Source organism: Xiphophorus couchianus, chromosome 14, assembly GCF_001444195.1.
Source record: "Xiphophorus couchianus chromosome 14, X_couchianus-1.0, whole genome shotgun sequence".
NCBI classification, from domain to species: Eukaryota; Metazoa; Chordata; class Actinopteri; order Cyprinodontiformes; family Poeciliidae; genus Xiphophorus; species Xiphophorus couchianus.
In genome coordinates, this window is record NC_040241.1 from 14,050,868 (window position 1) to 14,077,816 (window position 26,949).

Below are 26,949 nucleotides of genomic sequence, written 5' to 3' on the forward strand. Positions count from 1 at the left end.
GGGCTTCTCATGTTTTTCTGTGCTGTTTTTTTTTTCTTTCTTCCTCCTACAATAATGTGAGATTAAAATTCAGAATTATTCAGTGTATTCAAAAAGTTTCTGAGACAAAAAGCCTTTTAATGACTTTAGGTTTTTAACCAACTTTAATTCATGTAGCTTGAGTTCCATTTTATTAATTCTAACCCTTGCATCAATAAGTAGTCTACATATTAAGTGTGTTTAATTTTGTTTAGTTGTTTTTAGTTAATATCTTGCAAGTACATACTATATAGTGGAAGATTCAAAACCAATTTAATTATTTGTTAGTGGGTCATATTAAACTTAATTTTTTCACGCTCATACAAATAACACCCACTTAAAAAAAAAAACTTAAGAAACAAAAACAATCTTCTGTATTTAAGTGTATACATTAACTCCTCAGAAAGGTAGAATCTTTCAAGTTACAGATAGAGTTAAGTTCATTTATAGATTTTAGGAGGGATTAGATTTTTGATAACCAATGCGACTGGTTGAATAAACACCAACATTTTTTCAAAGGGACTGATAGGCGGAACAGGCTTTATACAAAAATGAAAGCACAGAGCTAATCTGAAATATTTTGAATCATCCCTGCAGCGATTTTAAGTGCATCTCAAAAGGATAGCTGCAAGAAAGATTCCTCATCCAGATTGTCGGCCGTGCCACTGCTGTGCCGGCCTTCAGAGGGACGTACGGGGAATAAAAACAAAAAGGGCAGAAAGGCCACGACTTAGAATTTTCAAGACATCAAGTCATGTCTGTTATGCACAGAAAAAGACATCTGTTGATGCTTTGAGTTCAAAGAGTGCTTTGGGGAGCTTATGTGACAACAAAAAGATTGTAATCCTTCCCTATAACTCTTATTTGGTTGATTTGGAAAGGGAAAAATAAAGGAATGGTATCTTAAGGTTTGTCTGCACAAAGCATAGAAACCCTCCATCAACATCCAAAAAGGAACCAGCACTCCATTCAATGTATTTTAAAATCTCTACACAAATCAATAAGTACGCTGCATCACTGTACCCCCACCGCTGCAGCCATTGCTCTCCTCACACACCGCACAGAGGCCTGACTTTAAGCACAGATTTTTTATTTTCAGTTGCTGTCACCATGGTAACTTCCAATGTCTGACTTGGTCCAGTCTTTGCTTCCAGCACTTTCCTTCTTCAAAGGCCTTCTTTTTTTCCAAGCCTAAAACCGGATTGCTTCACAAACGATCCCCCACAGCGCTCAGCTTCCAGAAGGTTGTTTAGCTGCTAATTGCCTTGTATGACAAGAGAGCAAACTATGTTCTTCTGATAAACAATTTTATCTATTTACACCACATGGTTTATTGTGAAAAGACTGAAACATGTTCGGAACCTTCTTCATTTATGTGCACTTTGGCTTTTTTCTTTCTTTCTCTGCACTACCTTCATATGGTGTGTTTCAATGAAGAAGAGTGTTTGGCACAGGCACCCAAGCAACAATCAAATATTCCTGTGTTGACCGATCGATGAGCACCACCCCTCCTTCTGCCCTTCCTCATTCACATCTCAATAATGAAAGACGAGCAGGGGTTATGAGTAACCTCGGTGTTTGATGCAGAAGGGGTCAGGCGTCAATAGCTCGGCCGGGGTCCACGGGTGCATTGGCATGCACGGCAAAAACATAGGGTCTTAAGGATTTTGCCTTAGGGATGCATGGTTGGGATTAAAAGCTCAGTCTTGACTACGATGTGGCATCTCCTCAGTGTCGATACGCCCAAGGTACTGTCAGTCACTGCAAACAGCTTCAGTCTGAGACGTAATTCACCCACCCAAAAGAGCACGGGGGTTCTAATTCACTACAACATAGAGCAATTATACTGATAGCCAGCAGCAGGATTGGAAGTTCAACAGAATGCACTTCATAATTTATTTTTCAGTTGGAAAAACAAAAGAAAAAATCAAATTCTCAAAAATTTAAGCAAAAACAACACAATAACCACTACTGTTTTTACGTCTAGATGTACTAATGAGAGCAAGTATGACACATATTTCATCGCAAATCTTTTGAAAATGTAGAATTAATTGAAGTCTAACATAGAATCAGTAATAAAAATAAATAAATAACAGATCTACAGATGTGAATGAGTCAGAGCAAAAACGGACAACATGCACACCAAAATCCATTCATCCCTTCATGGTCTATACTCACGTATCCTTGCAGAGTATTAGAGAATCTGGTTTACTTGGCAAGAGACGGGTTACACTCTTTACAGGTCGCCAAAATAAACTGCTAAATGAATAATACTAACAAAAATAATGGCCCGCACAAATAGAGATTAGCTCAGGAGTGTCTAACATCAGCCCTCAAGGGTCAGCATCCTGCATGTTTTAGTTGTCTCAGCTGTATAATTAAACTCACAAACGAACCGCTTTGTACTCACAACCAACAAATACTGATGGGTGCAAGTTCTCATATTTAGTATCTACATCAAGTGTAGTCATGAGAACAAAAACAACTAAAATCATCTTTGGATTTTCTAATCAATTAAGTAGTTCTTTGAGCACAAGAGTCCATTTTCAATGCTCTTTCCTTCAATAACATCTCTCTATCGCAATTTACTTCTTGGAAACCCAGTGTTGGACACTGCGTTATTCACAGCTTCCCTTTTACAGAGCAAGGAATTCAAGCGAGGAGAACAATGAGGGAACGCAGAGTACTATGGCTGATCTAATTCTGGGCCTTTCCTCTCGGTGACAAAGTACTCCTTTTATTTCAACCCACCCACCACCAGCGTCCTCCTGAATTTGTCAGGGGAAGCCGAGACATTTAGCTATCTTTTAACCTCTCCTGCATACCAACTGGTCTCCCAAGATACAAACAGAGGAGGAGAAGAGAAGTCCTTTGCTTGTAAAAGCAAAGTCTGGAAAGTTTCATTGTGTCGGCTTGTTTCTGCTCTGCTTATTTTCCATCTCCGGTATGAGCATGATGTCTGCTCATCCCTATCTAAATAAATCTTTTCTGGGGTAGGTATCAAGACCAGATGGCTGCTTCTAGAAGGAAGATTGCTTTAGCTGATTCCAAATGTCACCAATAGGACAAAATATAGTTCTGTTATTGTTACGAACACCAGATCCTTTGATGAGTAAAGTACGCTAGAGCAACAATTTCAACCAGGTCCTTAGAATGCCTGTTCGCTTTTATTTTGTTTGATTCTTTTCTTTCTTCGTTATTTTCTTTTCATGTACTTGTGCACTTATGCTGTATTCCTTTTTCTTTGCTATATTACAATATTTTATGCATGTATCAAAACCCAGTTTCACAGTTGGAATCAATATTTTATTTTGTATATACATACTAAGAGCAGGCAAAAGAGCTTTTTTAAAGATCTTACTTATTTTTGTTAAACAGGCATAAGTAATTAAGATTCATCAGTAAAGAATGCAAAGGAATAACGGAAAGTTTCAAAAGCAGTTAAAGAAGTTTAGCTACACAGATACTGCAGTGAAACGGCCTTTATTTGTATCTAACCAACATAATAAAGAAATTACAATCTGAGTCTTGCAATAAAACCGAGAAATATATGTTGCTTCTTCTAAGTTGTACTTCGTAAAATAATTCAAAAGAAATACTATTTAAAGAAGTTCACACTAAAGGAATACATCATTAAAAAATAACTTTAATTTTATTGTAGTTTGCATACATAAAATAAACTTCTGTGAGTGGCGTACCAAACTTGCTCAAGTCCAGGATCCTACATCCTCCTAAATTAGGCTTTGGGTTCCACAAATTACTTTTCTGAACTGCAGCACAAAGAACTCCAGAAAGACATATTCAAATTATAAAACAAACACCAACAGATCTAGTGCACAGAATTGTAAGCAGGTGTATCAGGTCACTGCAGATGCAAAGTAAATCCCATAAACTTTCAAGGTGACATGAAAATCCTGATTGTGCGGCAGCGGTATCAGCAGGGAAAGAGGATGTGGTGGTAATTCATGGTAAGCATCTTTTATCTTCTGCTGCGTCCCTCATTGTCATTGTGCAACAATAACCCCCTCTCTTTATACAGATGCTGTGCATCCGATATACCTTTCAGCTTCCATGACACAGAATACACTCAGTGGAGGAATAAAATATATCTACATTAAAACTGTATGAAATATGAACCATTACTGGTCTCTGGTTGATAATATCTTTCTGTCCATCGAATTTGCTTGAATTTACAGAGCTGTGAAAATGTATTTGCTCCCTAAGATTTCTCCTGGTCTAACTTATTTTACTCACACTTAAATAATTAAGATCAGAAAACATAATTTATCATCAAACAAAGATAACTTGAGTAATTACGAAAAAAATATGAAAATCATTTCAATTTAAAGAAAAAAAAATGCTGTCAAAATTTGGCATTATGTCAAAGAATAATTGCTATCCGTCTGTAAAATGATGAAATCACCTAAATGAAACCTGTCTGGCAACATTAGACAAAAAGATCTTAAAAGCATTTTGTGTTCCAATGTTCATGGTTCAGCAATTGAAAAGAGATTGGGAATCGCTCTTCTGAGATAACATTCCATCCTGAAAAGAAGACACAGATCACAAAGACTTTTGAGAACATACTCTGAACTCTGATGCTTGGAGACCCTCCAGTGTGGCTCAATTACAACCAAGAGCAAGAAGAGTGGGCCAAAAGTCTCACTGCCAGTTGTCTTAATGGAGGTTACATAGAGCCTGTTTGGCATGGTTAGCTTTTATCTCCTAAAAAAAATAGTATTATTCAAAAACTGCATTTCTGTACTTACCTATGCTCTTTGTCTGATATAAAATTTTGCTTTAAGGTTTGAATTTTTTTTTATGTGTAAGTAGGAAGATACTTTTTCATAACACCTGAAGTTATTAGCAATATCAAAAATGCAGGAAGAAAAAAGCTCTCATGGACAGAAAAGCCTATTATCAATCCATATATATATATGTTTATTTTTAATTTAAAAATAACAGATACAATTCTACAGTATCTTTACCACCAACTTTATTCCAAATCCTTCAACCTCTGTTGGGATCATCCATCCATAGTAAACAATAGAAAAGCCCATCTACTCCTTCATAAGACACATCTTTGAGCATGTGGACAGGAAGGCACAGGCCTTTGTGAAACTGAAGTGTGATGCCTGTGGCAGCTACATGCACTTTTCCTAAAATTACACTCCGGTAAGAAGCCACCACGGTCCAGTGGTCGAGGAGGCCATTGATGGAATTAATGCTCATGAATAACAATGCAGAGCCAGAACAAGTGAGAGCTCTCCCACTGTGTAATATTGACATGCTCCCTGGTCAGAAAATAGCCTGGCATAATTAGCTTTCACAGGCGAGTCTGGGACCAGCAGGAGAGGCCACTCTAGATGCAGACTAACCCCCTCAGCAGGAGTAGTGTGAAAGGCCGAAAATGAGTGAGGGGTCGATTGAAGAGGAGAGGCAATTCTCTCGGTCTGCTGCACAATCCATCTACCTGGACACTAAACAATATTGATATATTTATAAAACAAAAAAGCAATGAGGTATGATAGAGTATGTGGTCATAGCAGTTAATCAAATGAAGATGGTATGATAAGACGTTAAGACTTTTGAACAGCCACAGAATGGCTGACGTGCTTGGATGTATTCAGCCATTTGTAATATCTTTTAAGAGGTCAAAAATTACTATTTTTCTTCTTTCAACCAGCTCAAGTAAACTGCTTAACTGAAGCTGAAATTATTTAGCGGAGTGGTGGAGCACTGCCCTTCTAACGCCTGTTGCTGCACATTTCTCCCACAGTAAATACAAGCAAAACAAATATGCTTTAAAACTATAGTTTGAAAGCTACAAATGTCTTGGTTGTTAAAAAGCAGACTGCAGGCTAACAGAGTAGACATACTGACTAATTAACCAGAAAGCATCAACTTGTTAAATCTGTTTTATGGCATAGCAAAAAATCCCTAAAGGTTATAACATTCTGTGTATTTGAAACATCTGAAGGGAATATAATAACCGCAGGCCAGACACTATAGAGAAACTAAGTACAGATGCCTAAAATCACAAACGATAACTTTATTCTCAGATAAAACTAAAAGATTTATTTTGTTAGATTTAGAAAAAAAAAGGGATTCTGTCTTGATACGAGGTTAAAAAGTGAACATTCAAGATTGAGTGAAGGGGACTTGATTTCTTGGCACTATATTTCAACCTAGGGATCACCAACCATGTGCAAGATACATAAATAAATATAGACATAAATAAATACTTCCATTTGTTTATCATTGTGTAATACAGAGCCAAATTCCCCTGAATTTATACAGTACAAAGAGTACATATAAACAAACACTGCACCATACGTATGTTTGTTGGATTGTGTGAATGTTACGGTCATTGTAAAAGCAACATCTCCAAAATGAATTAGGCAAACCAAATACATATTTTACAAATATTTGACAAAATACTTAGTTGCTTTGCCTCTTTTGGTATTTCGTATTATTTTGGTTTCCAGTTGCTGTGTTGTCATTGTGTTTAGTTTGCTAGTCTTCTGATACTTCTCCACTCAACTTTCTCCTAACATGCACCTCCATAAATGTTACACATTTAGTTAATCAGCATCACCTTTTCCTACTGCAGTGATCACCCCTTCCAGATCACACTCTCACTTTCACTCCACGTTCACCAGATTTTCCAGTTGACTCTCGTATACTCCTGTGAGGTTCTAAGTTTGGTGTGCGGTGCATTATAAGAACCATACAAATCTGTTGAACAGTTGTTTGAACAATACAATGCATTTTAGCAATCTGAAAAATATCTGCCATATTGTTTTTAAGTAAAATTCAACTCTGATGTTGTCAAATACATTCTTCAAACTTATACAAATATGGATGCTTTAAGTCATTCAATTAAAAAATAGCACTTTTGAATAAACTTTGGCATTATAGGCCACAGTGATTTTTTAAAAATCCCAACGAGAATAGCTAGAAAGTTCACACAAGCCTATTAATTATGCATTACCATGTGCAGTGCTCAGAATAATCTTGACTGCCAATCACTGAAAACAGAGAATATCTAAATTGCTTCCTGTAACTCTACGTGAACTGCAAATTGTGTGAGCACCCCTCAGGATACAGGAATCTGCTGCTGAGTGTTCTGAAAATGCATGGAGTCCAAGTGGTGCAAACTTTTTGAATATTAAGCAGCTTGGGTGAGATCAAAGTGAATTATGCAATTGTGTTATGAAACATTGATTATAAGAAAGGGTCATCTGTTTTTCAGCTATAAGATTGATACATTTTGCCCCACGCAAATGGATCCAATATTTAATGGCGCATGCCAAACAAACTATGGAGATAACAACATTCTCTCTTCTTTCATGGCATTCCCTAGACAAATCCCCATAATGTTGAGAAATTATCAAGAAAATGTTGATCATTTGAAAACGGAAATCTACTTCTATAAATCTAGGCGAATAAGAGCTATTTATGGCAGATTCGAGGTGCTAGCTGTGGGTGACCATCAGAAAGTTAAGAGGTAAACAAATTAAAACTGCTTTTCATTTTTGCCTCCTTGATTTTCCCTTTAGCAAGGTTGGAGGACATGAGTTGAAACTGTACATCCCACTTTCCCTGCCTTACCAACTTGCAGCAGCTGCAGACATGGGGATCGTAGCTTGTTCATGCCCATCCCAAGTATCATTAAAGAGAGGTGATGTAACAACGACGCACAGTAAAACTGAATCATTACAGTGAAAATAAAGAAATGAAGCACTGAGGGAGGAGTGATAAGAGGAGAAGCGAGGATTCTGAGTTGAACGGTAATTGAGAGGAGAGGGAGAAAGACAGAGACAGGAAGATAGTGGGATTAAGGTAGGTAGAGTGTGTCTTGTAATGCTGAGCTGAGCAATGACTAGAGGCTTTCCCAGCCAAGCGGTTTGAGCCATCTATCAGTTCAGAGGGACTCCACAAGTACTTTGCGGCATAAACTCTCAAAGATGACTCATTTCCGACTGACGTTCAAAGCTGACTAAAGCAGCCGAGGAACACAAGAAAACTCGGTTAGAAAGGCACAAAGTTAAAGCACAGTAAAGCTACATGGTTAAAGATCCACACCATCATGAAAAACTGAAAACACAAAAGAAAGAAAGAAAAAGAAAAAATCTGATCAAAGCTTTTGAGGTTTGATAACATCTTGAGATACGGATGTACCAAGAAATTAGTTACAGGTGTTAGGCAGTTTTCATTTTCATCCTCTCTCACCGGCCAGCTGGAAACTCAAATATTCAATTCAAAGATCTTGAAACTTGACTCATCAATTTAGTGAAACTGTGTTACAGAAATCAAGATAATGGGCTCCAATCGAGACGCCCTATCATAAATCTAATTGTTTTTAACAGTTTTGACCTAAATCAATGACAAATATAAAAAATATCACTGTTTGATTCAGTGTCATGGGAGCTTCTTTTTACATAGACAGACTATTTTCAATATCTGGGTTATGAAGACAGCATGTAGTGATTAATCACCATGTTCCTGGCTAGACAAATTATTGGCCTCAGACATTTGAAAGCGCTTTGTCTAGTCGGAGTTATCAGCCTGTAAAATCAAATTTGTTCTGCTCAATACTCTGAAGAAAAATATGTCACAATGCATGTCAAATATTGCCAAAGACAACCAAACATGCCTTTGTGTTTGTGAAAGCAAAACACAATAATCCTCAGTTGACTGTGTAATAAACTCAGATTAATTATGTGTTACAATATTTTCCTGTTTGTCTTTGTTTCACTTAAGTGATTTATGAGGTTGGATTGAATTAGAAAATGCTTACTGTTATATGCAACAACAGTGGAACTGTTGCCAAGAACAGTGAAGCAATTTGTTTAAGATGTTTATAAGACTGCAAACTGGTGGTTCACGAAATTAACACCAATTGAATAATAATTCAGAGTAAGTTCTTGGTTGTTTTTCCTAAAAATGATCAAATTTGAATCCAAGCTGACACAGTCATCATATTGCAGCTTAACATTCAACACCTAATATACTGTAGATATAACAGAAAACAGTGCGACACAAATAAGGTTAAAATGGGGGATCCTGAGGTTGATACATGTGTTTCAAAACTTACATGTGCAAACCATTAAAATCAAACATTTATTACTTTCTCTATTTTTTTAAAATAAGTTCGATGTAGTATTCAGTACAGTTCAGTTTAGAAAGTAGCAAAGTTTGCTTATCTGAGGAAGTAACAAAGCAAACATTATACTGTACATTTAGAAAGTAACAAAGTAGGTACTCTATGGATTATTTAGAAAATAAAGCAGCAAAAACGGTCTAGTTAGCTTGGGAAGAAATGTAAAAACAAATTATAAAAAAATAAAGTCACAACTCTAGTGTAGGTAACGTAGTGTCCCATGCATCCTGATGGTGTAGAGTTGGTTCCTCCGGAACCCGAAGCTCGACTATCTGATGGAGCCTCCTCTCCAAAACCCCTGATTCGACCTTTCCAAACAAAACAGAAAAACTACTACAAACGATTTACAGGTATATTTCAAAGAATACCAACGACTACAAAATAACGCTGAACATACGACCAATGAAAAACCAAATGTTACTTTGATATTTACAACATTTTACTTTGTAGTTCATCTTAGCTTAAAACATTCTTGTCATTGATTGCCAATAATAATTATTCCCAAACATTGCAGAAACAAACAGTACAACTGAGGACTATGTTGAAAACTGAGACCAGAGGAACACTGAACTTACTGTACTGAGGTAAACTAAAGAGATAAAAGACCTTCTGGAGTTCATCCCGTCCAAGGGATTTTACTTTTTATCTCTGAGGAACACTGATTAATGTCCGGAAAACCTATTCAAGGTCACTGAAACCTGCATCTTCTTGCTGTATTTTGGGTCGTTATATATTCAGCGCTTCATGTCAGAAGAAAGAGAGTTAGTGGTCGACATCAATTGTGTGTACCGGCGACTGCCAGCTGAAACGAGGAAGGAGAGCAAAAAAAAAAAAAACAAGGATAAAAAAGTACTATGACGAGAAGAGAAGGGCAAATATCAAATAGAGAAGGAAAAAAGGCCTAGAAGATTCACTGCTGAGTGACCAACCACCTGCTCCCCTGTGAATTAGCCCTTTCTTCACAGTTTGGACTCATCCAAATGAAACTCAGTGCGCTGGTTGACGAATGGACTGAGCCCTCATACTTTAGTTTTTCCTCCAACAGATGATAAGCCCCTTCTTCTGAGATGTTCCGTTTTTAATATGATAGCAATATTCCCTTTGAGCAGCAGAAGGCTTTATTGGTATAAAGTGAAAATAAAAAATGTCACAATCAGAAAACTTCCTGGTTTCTCTTGGACACCTCGCTGCTTGTAGGGACATAATAAAGTCTACAGGGCATTCAGCTCAGGGTATAAAAATGGCCACCGTTATGACAGATTTAAGCCACTGCCTCGTGTCACGCCCAACCCTCCCACCATCCAGCTTTTATCTATTGAGGGGAAGCAATTCACCCTGTACACTGGGGATGTTCTTAAACATCTCCTATTTCCCGGCATGCGTTTCCTTAATCCTCCTTCTAATAATTGTAGCATTTTGTACATCCATGTCTAAAAGACGCTCACTGACTTAATAGGCTGCCAGCTTCAAAATTACAGCAACTAATTGACCAAAAATTGAATGTGGCACGCTTCTAAACAAAAGATTAATTTTGGGGAAAGGGAACGATGGAAAAACGTATAAGACAAGATAATGAATATTAGGTGATGTCATCCAAAGCAGAAAAATAATAACATGAGGCAAATAAAACTATTCTTTATAGAAAGAGAGTTATGCAGGGGCAGGAGGCAAGTACGTGCAGATGGGAAGGCGGTTTAAATTTCTGCAGTAATTCAAAGAACTTCTTAGTGCATTTATCACTTTTATTAGAAAAAAGGGAAAACTTTATGTTTATTCCTCTGTCAGAGCTTTCATTAATTCCTTCTGCATATTAATGGCAGCTGAAAAATCTCCCACTATTCTGTTTGTTCACACCATTACAATAGGCAGTTGTCCCACGCTGTGCTCATTGCTCAGATCTTTGTTCTGTAATTGTCAGGTGCTCAATATGTAATTGTATCATGCAAAACCCAAATAAATAGAAGTGCAAATCAAAGGCTTTTAGAAACTGAAATGGCTTTTGCGGACCAATAGATGTCATTATTTTAAATATGTATTGGCTTTTGTTACAATGTGCATTTAAATAAAAGCAGTGTTTGCATGGATCCATCACAGAATAAGTCTTAGTTGAATTCTAATGGCAGCAGTTTATTTGGTTTTCGAAAGATTTAGAAACTACGTCATATGCTGCGTATGCATTAAGTACTTTGTTTTTCTGCTCCCTTTAAAAGCACTGAGAAATGTCCTGACTTGCTCTATTCTAGTCTAGTCCCATGATGCAACCTTGGATAATCTTTCATTAGATCCACTGAGTAACTTTGTTTAAATCCCAAAGCTCTGTTTTTACATGCAGATGTGCTTTAAAAAATGTCAGCCTCAGCCAAAGCTGGGAATAGGATTTTCACTTTTTTTTCTTGAGTTAAGAGTAAAATAAAATACTGGGCGTGCAAACACGTAGATATTGTTCCCTTTATCTGTTGTTCTATTTTCTCTAAGTTTATTTATTCATACTTAATATCTGTATGTTGTGAGCATGTGAAACCAAAGTCAAAGTCCTTATTTATACACACAAATTTGGCCATTTCTGCCTTTTCTCTCTTCTGATTTAAACCCTATAAATAACACAATAAACTGCAACTGACGATGTATGCAAACCAAAAACCTGATAGGTTGGGGGTTTTTACTTTTACTGTCCAAAGTATATTTCCATTGTGGATTCTCTGAGAGCACCAAAAATAGCTGCGACTGTCTGCCGTTTAGCAGGACAGTCACACAATTTTTAGCACCAGCTAGGTTAATCTCAAAATGATATTTGCAGAAACATTGTCATACAGCAGATGATCAACTGAAGGATGATGCAAATGTCAGGTTCAGTGACATGTCTTTGAGAAATTTTGGCTGGATGCCTTAAAGACATTACTTTCAGACACTGGTTACCTTCCGTAGGTAGCTCTTTTAGAACAAATACTCTTTTACTCCTTAACTTGTCCATTTTCCACAATTTTCAGGAGTAGTATCAGACACAAAGAGCAGAAATAAAAAAAGAAGTTTGATGGACCTTAAATCTGCTTAAAATATGTACAGATGAAAATCAACTTAAAACATAAAAGAAATCTGGGACAAAAATATAAAAAAATAATTCATGTTATGAAACGTTTGCACAGAGGTGTACATTCTGAATAGATCACACAAGTGTTTAAAATCAAAGTGCATAAAGGGAAACACTAATCACCATGAACACACGATCCTCTCAATGAAACACGGTTTCCTGTTAGAGGCTGAAAGGATTTGAGTCTGGGGCAGAACTTGAAAATTGATCTTAGCAGACGTCCTCCATTCAATCTGACTGAGCTCGAACTACACAGCTAAGAAGAATTCTTTCATTTCTTGACATCTGATCGTCCTCTTAGCGGTTGCTGATGGCATGGGTCTCTTTGGGGTTTTCATCTTTTAAGAACTACCCCGATCATCAGATAACAAGCAAACAAAAATCGAGATAAATAAATAACCAGTCCACACTGAAGCAAATCTTGCCGGAACTCCTTAAAATAAGGTCAAAAGCAAAAGATAATTAGAATCGATGCATATGGAAAGGATTATCATCATGAGATGTGATCCTCCCATCTGCTTCCCTCTTCCCATCCATCAGTCATTCATAAGCCCCCCATCGGCTGCTTTCTATCCCAACTTTCCTGCAGCCATCGTCCTCCTGCATTTGAGAAACAACCCGCAAGCGTTTGTTTTCCACCTCATCGTCATTAACAGCAGCTGTCAAATGTCAACTGTCACGTGCTGGGGTGGGTTCAAAAAGCAGGTTGCTTTCATTTTGTTTTTATCGTCCTCGTGAGACTCCTCAAGCTGCGATATCTATTAACCTTCACCGTTAGTGACATGCACACAAAGACAAAGAGCTTGTACAGACATAAATATGTTTGGTTCGTCTTTGTTTGCCGAAATGACAAGTGTGGTGACACAGCAGTGGGAGCAATCCCGAGGGGGTTCGGACTGGGGAAGAGAAATAAGAGTGATAAGAAAGACAAAGGGATAGACCGGACAGATAAGGACGTGGAAGGTGTACGTGCGTGAGTTAGGAAGGAGGAGGGGGGCGGCGTGACCCGCTTTTCTCCTTCAGGGGTCATGCACAAGCCTGCCACGATACTATCAGCTGTCCCTTATGGTGCCTGCTGAGGTCTGCTGAGATATAAGGTGATATATAGTTTTGATATAGCCTGTAATTACTGGCTGTGAAGGCCACATAGCCTTGAGGGGGGAACAGAAAAGGGGAACACACAAAAAGAGAGAAGAAAGACATTGTGGCTTTGATGAGAAAAGGGTCAGTCTTGTTTGATAGCAAAAGTGTCTGCGATGCCCATCCCTGAAGCTACTACGCTCATTTGAAAGTGGGACTAGATCTCAACATGTCTTGAGGAGACTCAGACAATTCTTCAACAATAACTTCCAAGTATATCCCACAAGGGACTAAGGGTTGCTGCAAGACTCACAAGCTGCAGCACGTGTGTACTCACTATGCAAATGATGTCAAATTGAGCTAAATTAATCATAGGTAGCACATTTCAATTACAGCATCATTAGCCTGCACTGCCAAGAGGAGACATGTTTATCCAAAGGCTTGTGCACAGCCATGATGTTCAAAACACAAAGAGAGCCAGCTGTTGAAAGACATCCATTCATTTCATCCTGCCATGGCATCATGTGAGACAACCTTTACTTATAAGCTCAGTGCCGGTGCAAACTCAGATAAAAAGTGCTTTTGGCTCCGTAATGGACGTTAATGGAACCAGGCACCTTACCAAAGGGATCCTCAATATATGGTGCCTTGGAAATGCATCCATTCCACATGAACTTCTTTTAACATTTTGTTACATTACAACCACAAATTTCATTGCATTTCATCAGAATAATAGAATACACAAAATACTAATTATAGATTCTGTAAAAACACCTTTAGCTACTGTTGCTGTGGATGTCTCTACAGGCTTTGCACTTTCTTGTTTGCAAAGTAACTCTGTCCCTGTCAGACTGAATGGAGAACAACTGTGGGACATCAGATTTTAGGTCTCATCACAGATCCTCATTTCTCTTCAGGTCTTTGACTGGGCCACTGAAACATGAATATTCTTTGATCAAATACATTCTATTGTAGTTCAAGCTGTTTGTGTGGGAAGGGACATGCACAGATAGACACTAGGTGTTGCTAGAGCACCTGCCCTTTTCCGTCTTTGGGAAAAAAGTGCCCTTTTTGATTTTTTTTAGCAGTGTATAGAGTGCTTTCCAAGGATGTATTTCAGAATTTTACTTGAAAGTATTCAACTCATAGGGTCTCAACAGAAATGTAAGTCATATTTTGCATTTAGCATCAGCTACGAGGACTAGGTGTGAGAAACAAAAGAAGAGCTAAAAGTGATTTTTGCTGTTGTCGCTGCTATTCGATTTGTGGAACAACAACAAAAAATGCTGATGGCACTCAGACAAATGTAAAGAACTTGCAGTCCCAAAGAGAGAAACTGACCCAGCACATGTAAACTATGTCTAGTTGGTTTGATTGCTCAGATTGTAAAACATGTACCAGTTTCCTTGTTAAATTAAAACAGACATATTTACATTTCCCTGAATATAATTACAGCAATATAGATTAGAGGTTTTGTTCTTGATGTTCATAGGGTTGCAGGCTATTTTTAAATTTCATACCAAGTAAAGTGGAAACAGTTACACAAGTAGCTTTGTAGAAAAGGTTCTGATGTTTGGGATAATAAAATGTAAATGCCGAGCTACTACAGGAACTTTTCAGGAGCAACATGCAAAAGGTTTAAAGGCCCATCACAGTGGATGAAAATTGCAGTCTGCAATATACAATGGACCCAAACATAAAGGTTTTTTGGAAGGTGTTAATGAAGTTACTTTCTTTCATAGATACATTTGCCATGGTAACAATTTTTAAAAAATTAGAAGTCAAAGGTTTTTTTTTTTTTTTTTTTTTTACTTTTTCTGTTTTTTAAAGTAGACTGGTTAAATAGTTACTTAAAATGTTGCATTATGCAGATGGACAGCTGCAAACTTTGATGTTTTCACTCTGGAAGTTTTAAGAGGAGTCTGAATTCCAGAGGAAATGTTAGCTACAGACCTCATAAGGAGTCATACTTTTATTAAACTTAAAATTATTATTAACTATGAAGATAATATATTTTCTGGAAAATATTAGCATTGGATATAATGCCAATGTTTGTTAAAGTGCTTGTATTAAATAAGAAGCTAACATCATGTTATTTAACAGTACCTATTAATATGTGTAATATGCCTAAAAGTTATACCACCTGTGTCACGATCATGTCAAAATGAATTCAGAAATTTAAATCGAAATAACGTTGTGTGCCATCCCAAACAATGTTATCACCTACATCAGGCTCCGCTCCTCAACATATTTCAGAGTGGAGGATTCTGTGTCTCCTTCCTGTGAAATCCCACAGAGTGTGCTGCTACTGTCTTCACTTTAACTCACATCCCTAAGTCACCGTTATGCTGCAACTACATAGTACCCTTTAAAGTTTATGGGTTTTTGACTTCCTCCTGAGTTTGATCAGGAGTGTCAGATTGATGAGTTGACTTCAAACCACCATTTTGTGTCGAGAGCTTCCAGTTCATTACGATGTGTAAAGTGTTCTAATCATAGAATGAAAGTATTATCTGTAAGGAGCTTTTATGAACTAGTAACAGCAGCTTAAATCTTAAAATGCTAACATTAGCATCTTAGCTAGAAATGGCAATTGTTATTAACTATGCTATGGTCAGAAACCATGCAAGAATTTTTTATTTTTTTTTAATAGAATTCAACTTTATTGTCATTGCACTGTCACAAGTACAAGCAACGAGATGATTTGCCAGAATTGTGTAAATAAATGTAAATATCTAGCTCTTTTATGCTAACACCAGCTGTTATGCTATTATTACCTAAAATGCAATAACATTAGCATATATTTTCAGGCTCTAGATATAACGCCATTTCAAAAATATTTGTTCAAACCAGACCCTTTTTCTCCTTTTGTTTCTGAACAGCTGCTGTAAGGGGAGGACTAAAGCATGACTTGAGATCCGACCACTTGACTTGTGTGAAACAATTGATTGATGCGAACATGATCTACCTTTGTTTAGTATACTGTATGAGCAGTGAAAACATCGCAAGGATCTTTTTTAATTAAGACAACAAAGCGAAACAAGAATTTGAAAAGAGTTAAGTTTTCACCCCACCTCCGGGGACAATGGAGGAAACGCTCTGATCTGCAGGTTTATTCTTAGAAGTTAAGTATGCTTCATACACATTATAAATATTATGTAGCATAGAAATAGAACTTGGCTTGCGGAAGAAAAAACTGAAGTTGGCTTCAAGTGAGTCAGAGTACTCTTTGTGGATGGCCTTGTCACCACCCCGCTGTGAAAGCGTTGAGCCCTGCAGTTTCTGAGCTCTGCAGCTACAGCTCAAGTGATTACAATTCTTTCAAAAAAACCATTTATATTTGCAGGATTCCTTACAGACTGCATCACTCTGACTGTTTGAAATTTGAACAGTGTCCATCACCACTGCAGATGAAGAGGGCAGCCCTGGGCACTGATAATCTACTGCGCTGTACTGGCATGTCTGTGAGCAGATAAGTGCAAAAAGAGGCTTATTTTTCAGTTGAGCGCAATGTTCAGTACAAATGTCTTAAATCCTTATCAGGGACAGTGCATAGACTGGCTGATTTATTTATATGTATTTGAAAATGTACATCATATCATTAGTTTTAACTCAAATTCTTGGAACCAAAGTAAAGTCCAGATGATTTCCATCTTGGTTTTGCTTCACATGGTCTGTAGAACATCCTTGTACACTTTAATCAAGCAAACGTATAGAGACCACAATAAAGAGGAGCTCAGGCTGCTTTGAACCATTTTGATGCTTTAATCACACTAATTTACTGTTATGGTGTGCACGCAAACAGTGGGGACCATGAAAAGAGATGGCAAAGACAAATTTCCTACACAAATGCTGATGGAAAGTATGTTGGATCACAGTTGAAGGAGTCTCGCTTTTGTTAATTAAGTGAAAAAGCAAATGAGGAAATAATTAGTTTACTAGACAGAGTTTAATATAAAATGAATCAAACTCACTGCACATATCATCAGTCACACTATAGCAATTACCTATGTAAGGCATATCACAAACATATTTTTGATGTTTTTTTGACATTTGTTGTACATTGTTGATTAACTGAACTAACTCTAACCAACAACAACCCAACACATCCCATGTATGTCAAATAGAAAAGTCACTAAAGGTATAAATCTGTGTTTCTAATAATGTTTTTCTCCATTAGTGCTGTTAATTTGTATTCTTTACAGCCGCAGCACAAATTCAAGGGCTATGTGAGAATATTACAGTGATTCAACATAATACCTGCAAGAAGGTTGAATGTAGAAGCTATTATTTGGAATATTTTTTAATCTAAAAAATAACTTTCTCTGTTTAAACGACTTGTTTCTGTTCTTTGACCTTAATGAGCTGAGATGCCTAGCAACGGCCCTGACAGCCCGACTGTGAAAAGGTTGAAGGAGGTGGCGCTCATTTGTTGTGCTAACCTTCACATGCTAATGCGTAGTAGAGTCACTGCAGCCATAAATATCATTGAATTCTCTCACCTGATCCCGACTAGTCTTCCTCATCCATTTTCAATTCACAACACCCACACCCTTCACCCACTTAGTCACTTCTTCCGCCAAGAAAAAGTGCCTCGGCTCTGAATCGGCTTGTACTTATCTCTGAGCATCATTTAAACGCCCCTGCTAGCAATGAAATGCTAAAAAGACGGACTTCTTCTCTGTGTTTTATGTTCCCTTTGGACCCTTTGATTCATTCCAGCCAGGATTTTTCAGTGTGAGTGGGCAGCCGGGAGAGAAAAAAGGGAGCGACAGGGTGCATCAATTATGTGACAACTTGTTTCAAACTACCTCTTTTAACTATCCCCTGCTTTTCACATGGGTGATTATCTGAACTCTATGGAACCAAACTAAAAACCAAAGAGTAATTGTTTGATAAAGCCATTAGTATTTTTCTCAAAGGGCCAAGTCAAAAGTGGAACTAAAGCTCTGGAAATAAAAAGAAAATGGACATATGTTTAGCTTTTGGAAATAAAGTGAGCTAGAAAAAGTCAATTTAGAGTAGCAATTTAGATAAAGCCTGTCCCTTGGCATTGCACAAGGGTGCTTTGACCTCAAAGGAATGAGTACCCAAGCTTAGAAAGATCTCAGCATGGAGCTTTCATTCTGCTCTTAATGCTGCCATACGTCAACAAAATGGCTCCTGCACACTAAATGTACACGCCATCCGCACTCCCCCTGGAGTGTAATACTTTTTGAAATTCAAGCTTAGTTAAAACTACAAAACAAGTGTATGTATTACCCTAATGTTAGCAATCAATTACACAGCAAAGGCCATCACACAATTAGGCTTTATTGTAGCTATTCAGATGAATAGGTTTGGGTGTCACAGTTTTTTTTCACTCAAAGGGTTTGTAATTCTGGGGACACAGCTTCAGTCTGCCACAAAAACTCTTCAAGAGAGTAATTATTTTTCACAAACAACTGCTAACAAATATTGGTACGTGTCAAAACTAATTGATGGCCAAAATAGATAAACAGTGGTGAGGTTTTTATTAAGAAAAGTTGTTAATGCATCACTGTGACTCTTTAAGTTAAACACCAGCAAAGACAAATACACATAACATATAACAACATGAGATTTTATTGTTATATCCCTGTGTGATAAAAGAATCCATTCAAAACCAAGCTGGTGTAGGATCAATATATGCAATTATCTATTTTACAGCCTCCATTCTCTTCAGAAATAAGATTATTTTAAAAAAAAATGATTTAATTGAAATTTAGCAAACCTCGGGTCTTATTTTATACCTCCTTTAACCGTTTTTTTTTTTTTTTTTTTACATGAAAAGACTCAAGTTGATTACTGAGCAGCATGAAGCAAATTATGAACAAGTGCGCACACACTCATAAGGTCATGTTCTGAATTAGTCCCAAATATCACCATGTTTATTATCCTGATTTCTACTGCAAACACCAAAGAGCCGGAGCATTACGAAATGAAAGAACTAATTGTAAGCACACACATGATCTACAGTGAACATTTACACAAAGACAACCTGAGTAAATATATTTATTTATCCATTTATTAAGGAAAATGTTGTCCACACCAACACCGCCTTGTGAGGGAGTATTGCTAAAGGGAATTCACTTTGATTAACCACATTTTAAGAAAGCCGGGTTTAGTTTCCATAGCCACGCCCAAGGCTGATTACTGCCAGACCTGTAGAATCAAGAAATGTCAGACTCATCACCATAACATCCCTAAAGCTTTCAGGTTTCTTGTGAAAAAAACAGAAAGAAAAAAAAACATTAGCCATCAGAATGTTTTTCAAAGTTTAAAGAGGCAATTTGTATTTGACTGAATAAATTTAATGTTGCTGTAGTCAGCTGCCCTTGAGCTGTCTGTCAAAGGCGCCTCAGTAAATTTAAAAACTCACAGAAACTATCAAAATCATCCCTGAAGACTCTATCTGTTACAAGTTTATACTGAAGTGAGTCAACATTTTCCTAAGGAAACATATCTTAATATGTTAAAATTCTTGCAGTAAACAAGTCGAGGTTATGGACCTAGGATATGCAGTAGATTTAAAATGAACCCTAGTTTGTTTTCCCCCGATGGCGCGACTCTTTTCTATACATGTGAACACAGCAATCGCAATAACCATACCACAACCGTTTTAATGGACGTTACAAATGACCTCTAGAACCGTTCATTTATTGGGTGATCCAACCTCAGACGACACAGCTACTATACACTCTGAATTTGAACATACCTGTAGGCAGGTATTTGTTAAAATGTGGGATACAGAAGAGTAAAAAAACTAATAAAAAAAGGATCCACATCATTTTTGTAAAGCATAAAGCCCTATATCCATTTGGTAACTTGTTATCTGGTATATTTTTTCTTGAAATAGTAGTCAGAAAGATGGTAATATGAATGCATTTTGATCTGAAATTGTTTTAGACAAGCTTGGAAAAACCTTCCTATATTTACATTTTGCCCCATACATATCTGACTGGATGTTCCTGCATTGTTCATAGAGACATCTTTATTTGCTTGAAGCTTTCTCTATGTGAAAGAAAACTGAACCAACAGAAAAAGTTGCAAATTAGTAAAATTCATCAACTGATTTGGCCCAAAATAACTGTAGGTGAGACAACACCCTCAATATAGAAATAAAAAAAGGAAAGACAATAGTAAAACGTTTTAGCATCGAGACAGCAATCCTGACCCTCCCCTCAGCTATGTTGTGATAGTCATATGACAATAAAATGTAGTGTGTGCATACATGCATGCTTAATCTAAATCCACTTTATCTTCCTATCACTTTGTGTCAATACAGCGCTTTAGCGTTTTTATACAAGAGAAAGAAAGTGTTTTACTTTCCTGTTTAGCTATTGTTCAGTGACCGATCATCAAGTGAGAGCAAAATAACAGCCGAAGTGGCTTGTTCTTAAGCAACTATGCTTCTGAAAGTTTCACTAATTAGTGACATAAATTAGCATTCTTAACCATTAATCCCACAATCAGCAAGCAACACTGAGTGTGGGTATGAGTTCAAGCTAGCTGATGGCTACATTCCCACGTTTAGCACTTTAGTTCATTTGTATGTGCAATTACCTTTGAGACATGATCTTGTAGGCATCTGGAAGATAACACCGCGTGTTCTCCATCTGCGCGGGGTCTGCGTCGCAGATTTTGTCGTCCGTGCGGCCGTAGTTGGCGCTCTCGATCATGATGACGTCCGTGCCCGGGCAACGCAGCTCGATGGGGTAACTCTCGCAGGACAGCTCCCTTCTCACCACCGCCATCGGGATGGGTGCTCTGCTGAAAGCTGCAGAAAACAACAAAAAAGTAATGAAAAGAAGTTTGAGAATGTTTACCATCTTTTTATTCCAATGCAAGTTGAAAATTTCCATAAAAAATAAAAAAATAAAAAAAGAAGAAAACAGGTAAAGCAGCTTCATCCTGGAGTTGGTTGCATGTGTTTGTGAAGACCAGAATAAAATTATGCATATTTCCACTGACAAAAAAGAAGAAAAAAAATACAAGAACAGATGGGAAGACCTGCAATCAAGAGGTTTGACACCGAGACATATGCAAAGAGGTTCTCCACCCTTCTCTCAAGAGTGTGGGCTGATAGGACACGAGTTGTTTGGAGTAGGAGGATGAGCAACACCACAGGGGCCCTCGAGAGGCCAGAAGTTGAGGAAAGAAGACTGAGTACAAGACTGACACTGATCACACATAAAGAAGTAGTGTTTGTTGGCTTTCCTGTGAGAAAATACACAGTTCATTATTTGGGCATTAAGCTGGGAGATTAGAGTGAGAAACACAGAAAACTGTGTATTGCGGAAACATGAGAGCCGTAGGGTTTATTGTGTTTTAAGGGGGTCACACGCAGGCAGGAAGTAGAGGGTTGAGATATGGTTTAAATCAGAGGTAGGAGTCAAATTGTTATAAAAAAAGACTCATGTTAACTGCCCAGAACAAATAAACGGCTAAGAAACCATGTATTAAGTGACAGCCGTCTGTGGGTCACTGTTTTGCTGTTGCATGAGCATGCAGGCCCATGAATGGCTGCAAGCTGAGGCTGCCACACGAATGAGCATGTGCACAACAGGCTGGAGACTTTCTGTGTTTAGATCCAGATATTAAAAATCGAGCAGAAAGCATAAACACTGGTCTCAGTGACAGTAAGGGGAAGTTTGTAAGTTTAAGAGCTTATAAACATCCTTTCAGACAAGTCTCTGGGATGCATAAAGCACCGTGAGATGACACCAAGCGAGACAGAAAAGGAGCAGCGAGGCAGAAAAAAAGGAGAGTAGATCAGTCTTAGTGACAACGAGAAACATACTTGCAATCTGTGTTTTCTTTTAGCTAAGTAGAAAGGCGGGGGGTTCTGATTTTAAGATTTTAAAAGTTTGAAAAAGATTTAAAAGCTATTAAAATTTAATATGTGACTGGATCATTTTCAGCAATTTTAGAGTAGTAACAGCAGAGAAGTACTATCCACTTTCCCACCTGATCCCGTGGGCTGTAAGTCAGTTGTAAATGACTTCCAAATGAGAGAAAATCTAAACACGCAACCTAAACTTTTCCTTTTTCCAAAGATGGATGCCTGAGGTTTGGTCATCAAAGGACCGCTCTCGTTTTATGAGAACGGCATTTTGAAATAAACAACAGTAATGACCTATAATGAGTCAACGACATGTTGGTAAAATAACAAGCCTACTGCAGACAAAGCAGCTAATACAGCTGCATAACTGGCCAAATTAAGTTTGCCAGACTCACGGGGCAGGATGTGATTCTGAAAGTATAACCTTGATACCACAGTTCTGTGGTATTCACACAAATATTTAAATTAAAAATGTTTAAATGCTTTTATACAAACAGCAAACCATATATATTATATATTATTTTACTAAATGACTAGACTAGAAAAATTGCAAAACTTCTGGATGGAAATTACAATGTCGTTGCCCACAGTGGAGGCTGTCTGCAGAAAGGTGGAGCACTCTCTCTTTACGACTTCGTAAAAGTAAATGGAGGATGCAAGGCGATAGTAATTTCATCTAGCCATGGATTAATATTTAAAACTTAATAAATGCGATGCTTTAAAGTCTCCATTTATTATTCTGCCTTGCAAAGCAGACTGGAGCAGATCATGAGGATCCTTTGCAAACCTATAGAATACAGCAGAAATCAGCATGATTAATTTTTTTGAATCAAAAATCAAAAATTGGAATTGAATTGTGAGATAATAAGAGTCCCAACCCCATTTGTCTGATAATTTCTTAGCCTATCTGCTCCAAACCAGCCTGCAGTAAGCTGCTCAATAGACAGGACATTCATAGTCAGAAAACAGTAGTGTAAAAAACACAAAAATAACCTCATTTTCATTTCCAAAACACAACTGTATGTGTCTTTTTGTGACTTGGAATGTTTTTAGTTTCCTGCATTACAATGTCCTCTGTACATATGGAGAAAATGCTAGTTGCGTTCATCACTCCCTATTAATGGCAATTTCCTAAAAAACCTTAGCAGTTTTGAAATTGGAGCTTTTTAAATTCTTAGTAAATCGTGAAACCAGACCAAGTCTACACTGACTATACTCGTCTATGCAATATTTATGTCTAAATGCTTTAGGTCTGTGTGAAAAACAACAACAAAATACATTTAAAACCATTCTGCTGATTCTGATGTTTCAGTTGTCACTGATTTCAAATCTTTGTTACTAGTATTTGAAAAGCCTGGCCTCTTTTATTTTATATCTCTGCTTCAAAACTAAGAAGATTAAAAATATAGTAAATAACATAACAGCTATGTAATCAGAATTTTCCCATATTGATCTTTGCAGTGATAGTAGAACACCTTTATTTAAAAACAAAAGTACATCCGTTTATGTCTTTAAATGAACCATTGAGCTGCTCTTCAGCATTCTCCCTCCAGGCCCTGTGAAAGTGCTGGAGTGAGCAACGTTTTCTTTGTTTATGTGGCGCATAGAGCAGCTCTATATGTATATCAATATATCTGTAAAGCGGCTAACTGCAGGCTAGACACCCAACCAAGACAGTGTGATCATTTAAGCAGCTAATATTAGCAGAATTACAATGGAAGGAAAATTACTAGTACATTTAGCAGATATTATTTCTTTTTTTTATTTTTATGCTTAGTTTTGCTGCTCTGCATTATTTTAACATCAGTGGGAATAACTTGTTTTTTTGTTTGTTTGTTTTAAAGAAAATCAACAAGCTAAAAGTACCTTTTTGTTTGAATATTTCCTTAAAAAACACTGTTGGCTGGTATTTTTCCTCAAGGTTAGCCTGCCATCAGAGTTTCATACCAGCCCATGTCCTGAAAAAGAAAAAAAAAGTACCAGAGTATAATTTGTTTGAGGTACTCAGTAGCTACAATGACAATCTCTCCTTAGCAAACAGTATGTAATGTAATTGTCTTTCAATGTGTATCATTGTGGTCATCAGCGCAGCAGATTTCCATTTTCAAAAGTGGAAGGTGGAACATCTTTGAAACCCCTGAAGTCACAACCAAACAGATGCTGTCGGCTAATTTTTACCAAAGGAACACACACAGACTCAAATGTCTTGCACGTTGCAAAAGATGATGACTGTAAAGGCTTCATAAAAATAAAAAAAAACCACTGACAGCATCTCTCATCTCTTTTGATTCTTTTTATGCATCTCAAGCACTTAAGGAACAACCCAATCCACCTGAAAAGGATGAAGCATGCAATTTTCTATCATTACTCCTATCATTTTTCTCACTCATATGATCATCTTATTGTATGACATGTCTGGGATTTAGGTGATGGATTTTTTTTGTGTGGAAATTCATCTTGAAGCTGTGATATAGTGATAATTTTCTTCTTGCAGGTTTGTCCGCCATTGTGTCAGCTGTTAGCGCATCTTTCTTTTTGTGCCAACTTTTTATTTTCTTTTTATTATTGGTACTCAGGCTTTGTTCAAGTTCCAGTGGCTAGTTATGTCTAATTATACTTCTTGAAATCTCTCAGTGCAACAATGTCAACCTGACTCTTGGCGTACAAATCACACCAACTCAAGGATGCTGAGATCAAGGCTCCGCGGGGGGAGCAGACCATCTGTTGCGGCACTCTTTGTTCTTAAGCCTTCCTGATGGCATTGCATGATGGATAGGTGCAAAAAAAAAAATCCTTATGTGCATAACACAAGAACAGCAAGGCACACAATCTGTAGTAATAAAAGTCAGCCAGGTACTGCTCTTTATATTTCCCTACAAATAAACGCAGCAAACACAAAGAGACGCAATGAGGTGAAGCGACAGGAGAGGACCGTCATTATCGTGTCATTTCATTTTGTCTCATAAATCATTCAAACCCCAACACACTAAAGCGCACTTGCTTTTGAAACATCACAGATTGGAATAATTATTTCCAATGCAGGGATGAAAGCTACCAATTATCTTCCTCTTAGTGGGAAGATTTATTCCGCCTCCTAAATAGCACTGGTGTGAATCAAACCAAAGTTTGCTGAAACAAATAACAGCACGCGAAAAAGGGAGATAACACAGGTTGACTCAGGCAGGTGCACTTAGGGAACAGAAAGGTGCGTAATTTAGTTTGATTAAAATAGAACAAACTGTTTTTGATCCTTGCGTGTTTGCATTTGGTCTTTAAATGAGAGCAAGAAAGAAAAACAAAAATATGTATACATAAAATAGCTTACATAAAGAAAATGATAATTTATAGAAAATCTCAATGCCTCTGTTCATAACTGTAGGGTTTATCATATTTTGGCACATTTTATCAGTGTGCAATGTTTTAAAAAAGAGGGGAAAGTGAACAAATAGAAAACAAAAGGGGACCTGCATAAAAAACTACTAGCCAGTGAGCAGTATCTGAAAGTCAGAGATTTTAGAAGTAGAATGCATCATTCTTCCACAATTAGGACCCTAACATGTTCTAAAATTCTGTAAATCTGGTCCAAGTGTACAATACAATCAAGACTATTTTGACAAAATAAAGAGGGTAAAAACCATATTTGATCAACTATTATAAAGAATCACATTTATATGTGACAAATTTCTAGAATGTATTTCCTACATGACTTTATCCCCCTTTAGCACTCTTGTGTAATTACTTTTAATTCACTGTTCTTTAGATCATTGCATCAGTTCCTTGATACCAAAGGACATTTGTTTCTTCACAAGTCTCTAAAGATTCCACCACAAGATTTAAGTCAGCTTTAGGACTGGCCTTAGGGGTTTTTTTTTCTTTTTGTTCAAAATTGTTTTACATCTCCAGAAATATTGCCCTACTGATGAGCCACTTTCACCCAAGTATTGTGTGCTGGACAGTTGCATATTTAACTGTAGAATTGCATGGAGTAAGCATGTATTTCCACAAAGAAGTATGCAATATATAAAAACAAAATAAAAAATGTGTACTTCACATATGTAGCTATAAAAAATAGTCTACACTGGTCCAAAGTGAGTAGGTTCATTCACAAAGACAGACCATTTACAATTAATGACAATAAAAGTTCGTAATCATTTCAATGATTCTCAAATCCTCAGGTCACACCCAAATCTCCACCTTTCTCACTACCATGCTTGTCAGTTTTGCTAAAATGATGGGTTTGTTTTATCCATTGCACAATGGCCAAATATTTCTACCTGTCCCACCTGTATCATCAGTATTATGCTAAGTACTTAAGAGTACCTCCAAGGAACCTGAAGGTGTTGTTTGGTTCTTGTTATAATGTAGCATAGGGACTCAAGAAATCACTCAGGTATACTGACTTCTTATGTATGAAGCTTGTTTTCAATGTTTTTTTAAATTCCTAGCAGGGTAAAACTTAATGCTTTAACTTAATATTACAGTATTGTACAAGTTCACATGGAACAACTTTAGATATCTCTCCAAATTCCCTGCAATTGATGCTAGCATTCCCAAAACACATTAAAAAAACATCAGCGAACACAATGCCGTTGGTACAGGTACCGGCAATCCTCTAATGCAAGTGGGTAAAAGCATGCCAGTGATGGCTCAAATTACCCAGATAGTCAACAACTGTAAGTTTAATTACATCTGTGTCTGGAGGGTGGTGATTGATAGGGCTCATATTGCCCAGGA

The 26,949-nt window shown here is 37.2% G+C and overlaps 1 protein-coding gene across 13 annotated transcripts in view; it reads right to left on the bottom strand.

Annotated features, from left to right (window-relative positions):
- LOC114157487 (adhesion G protein-coupled receptor L3) overlaps positions 1–26,949 on the bottom strand; it is a 290,896-nt gene that overhangs the window by 142,311 nt on the left and 121,636 nt on the right. For all 13 annotated transcript variants that reach the window (XM_028038500.1, XM_028038491.1, XM_028038499.1 and 10 more), the window contains exon 4: positions 20,937–21,150. In XM_028038500.1, coding sequence (XP_027894301.1) covers positions 20,937–21,150 — 214 coding nt within the window. The remainder of the gene's footprint in view (positions 1–20,936; positions 21,151–26,949) is intronic.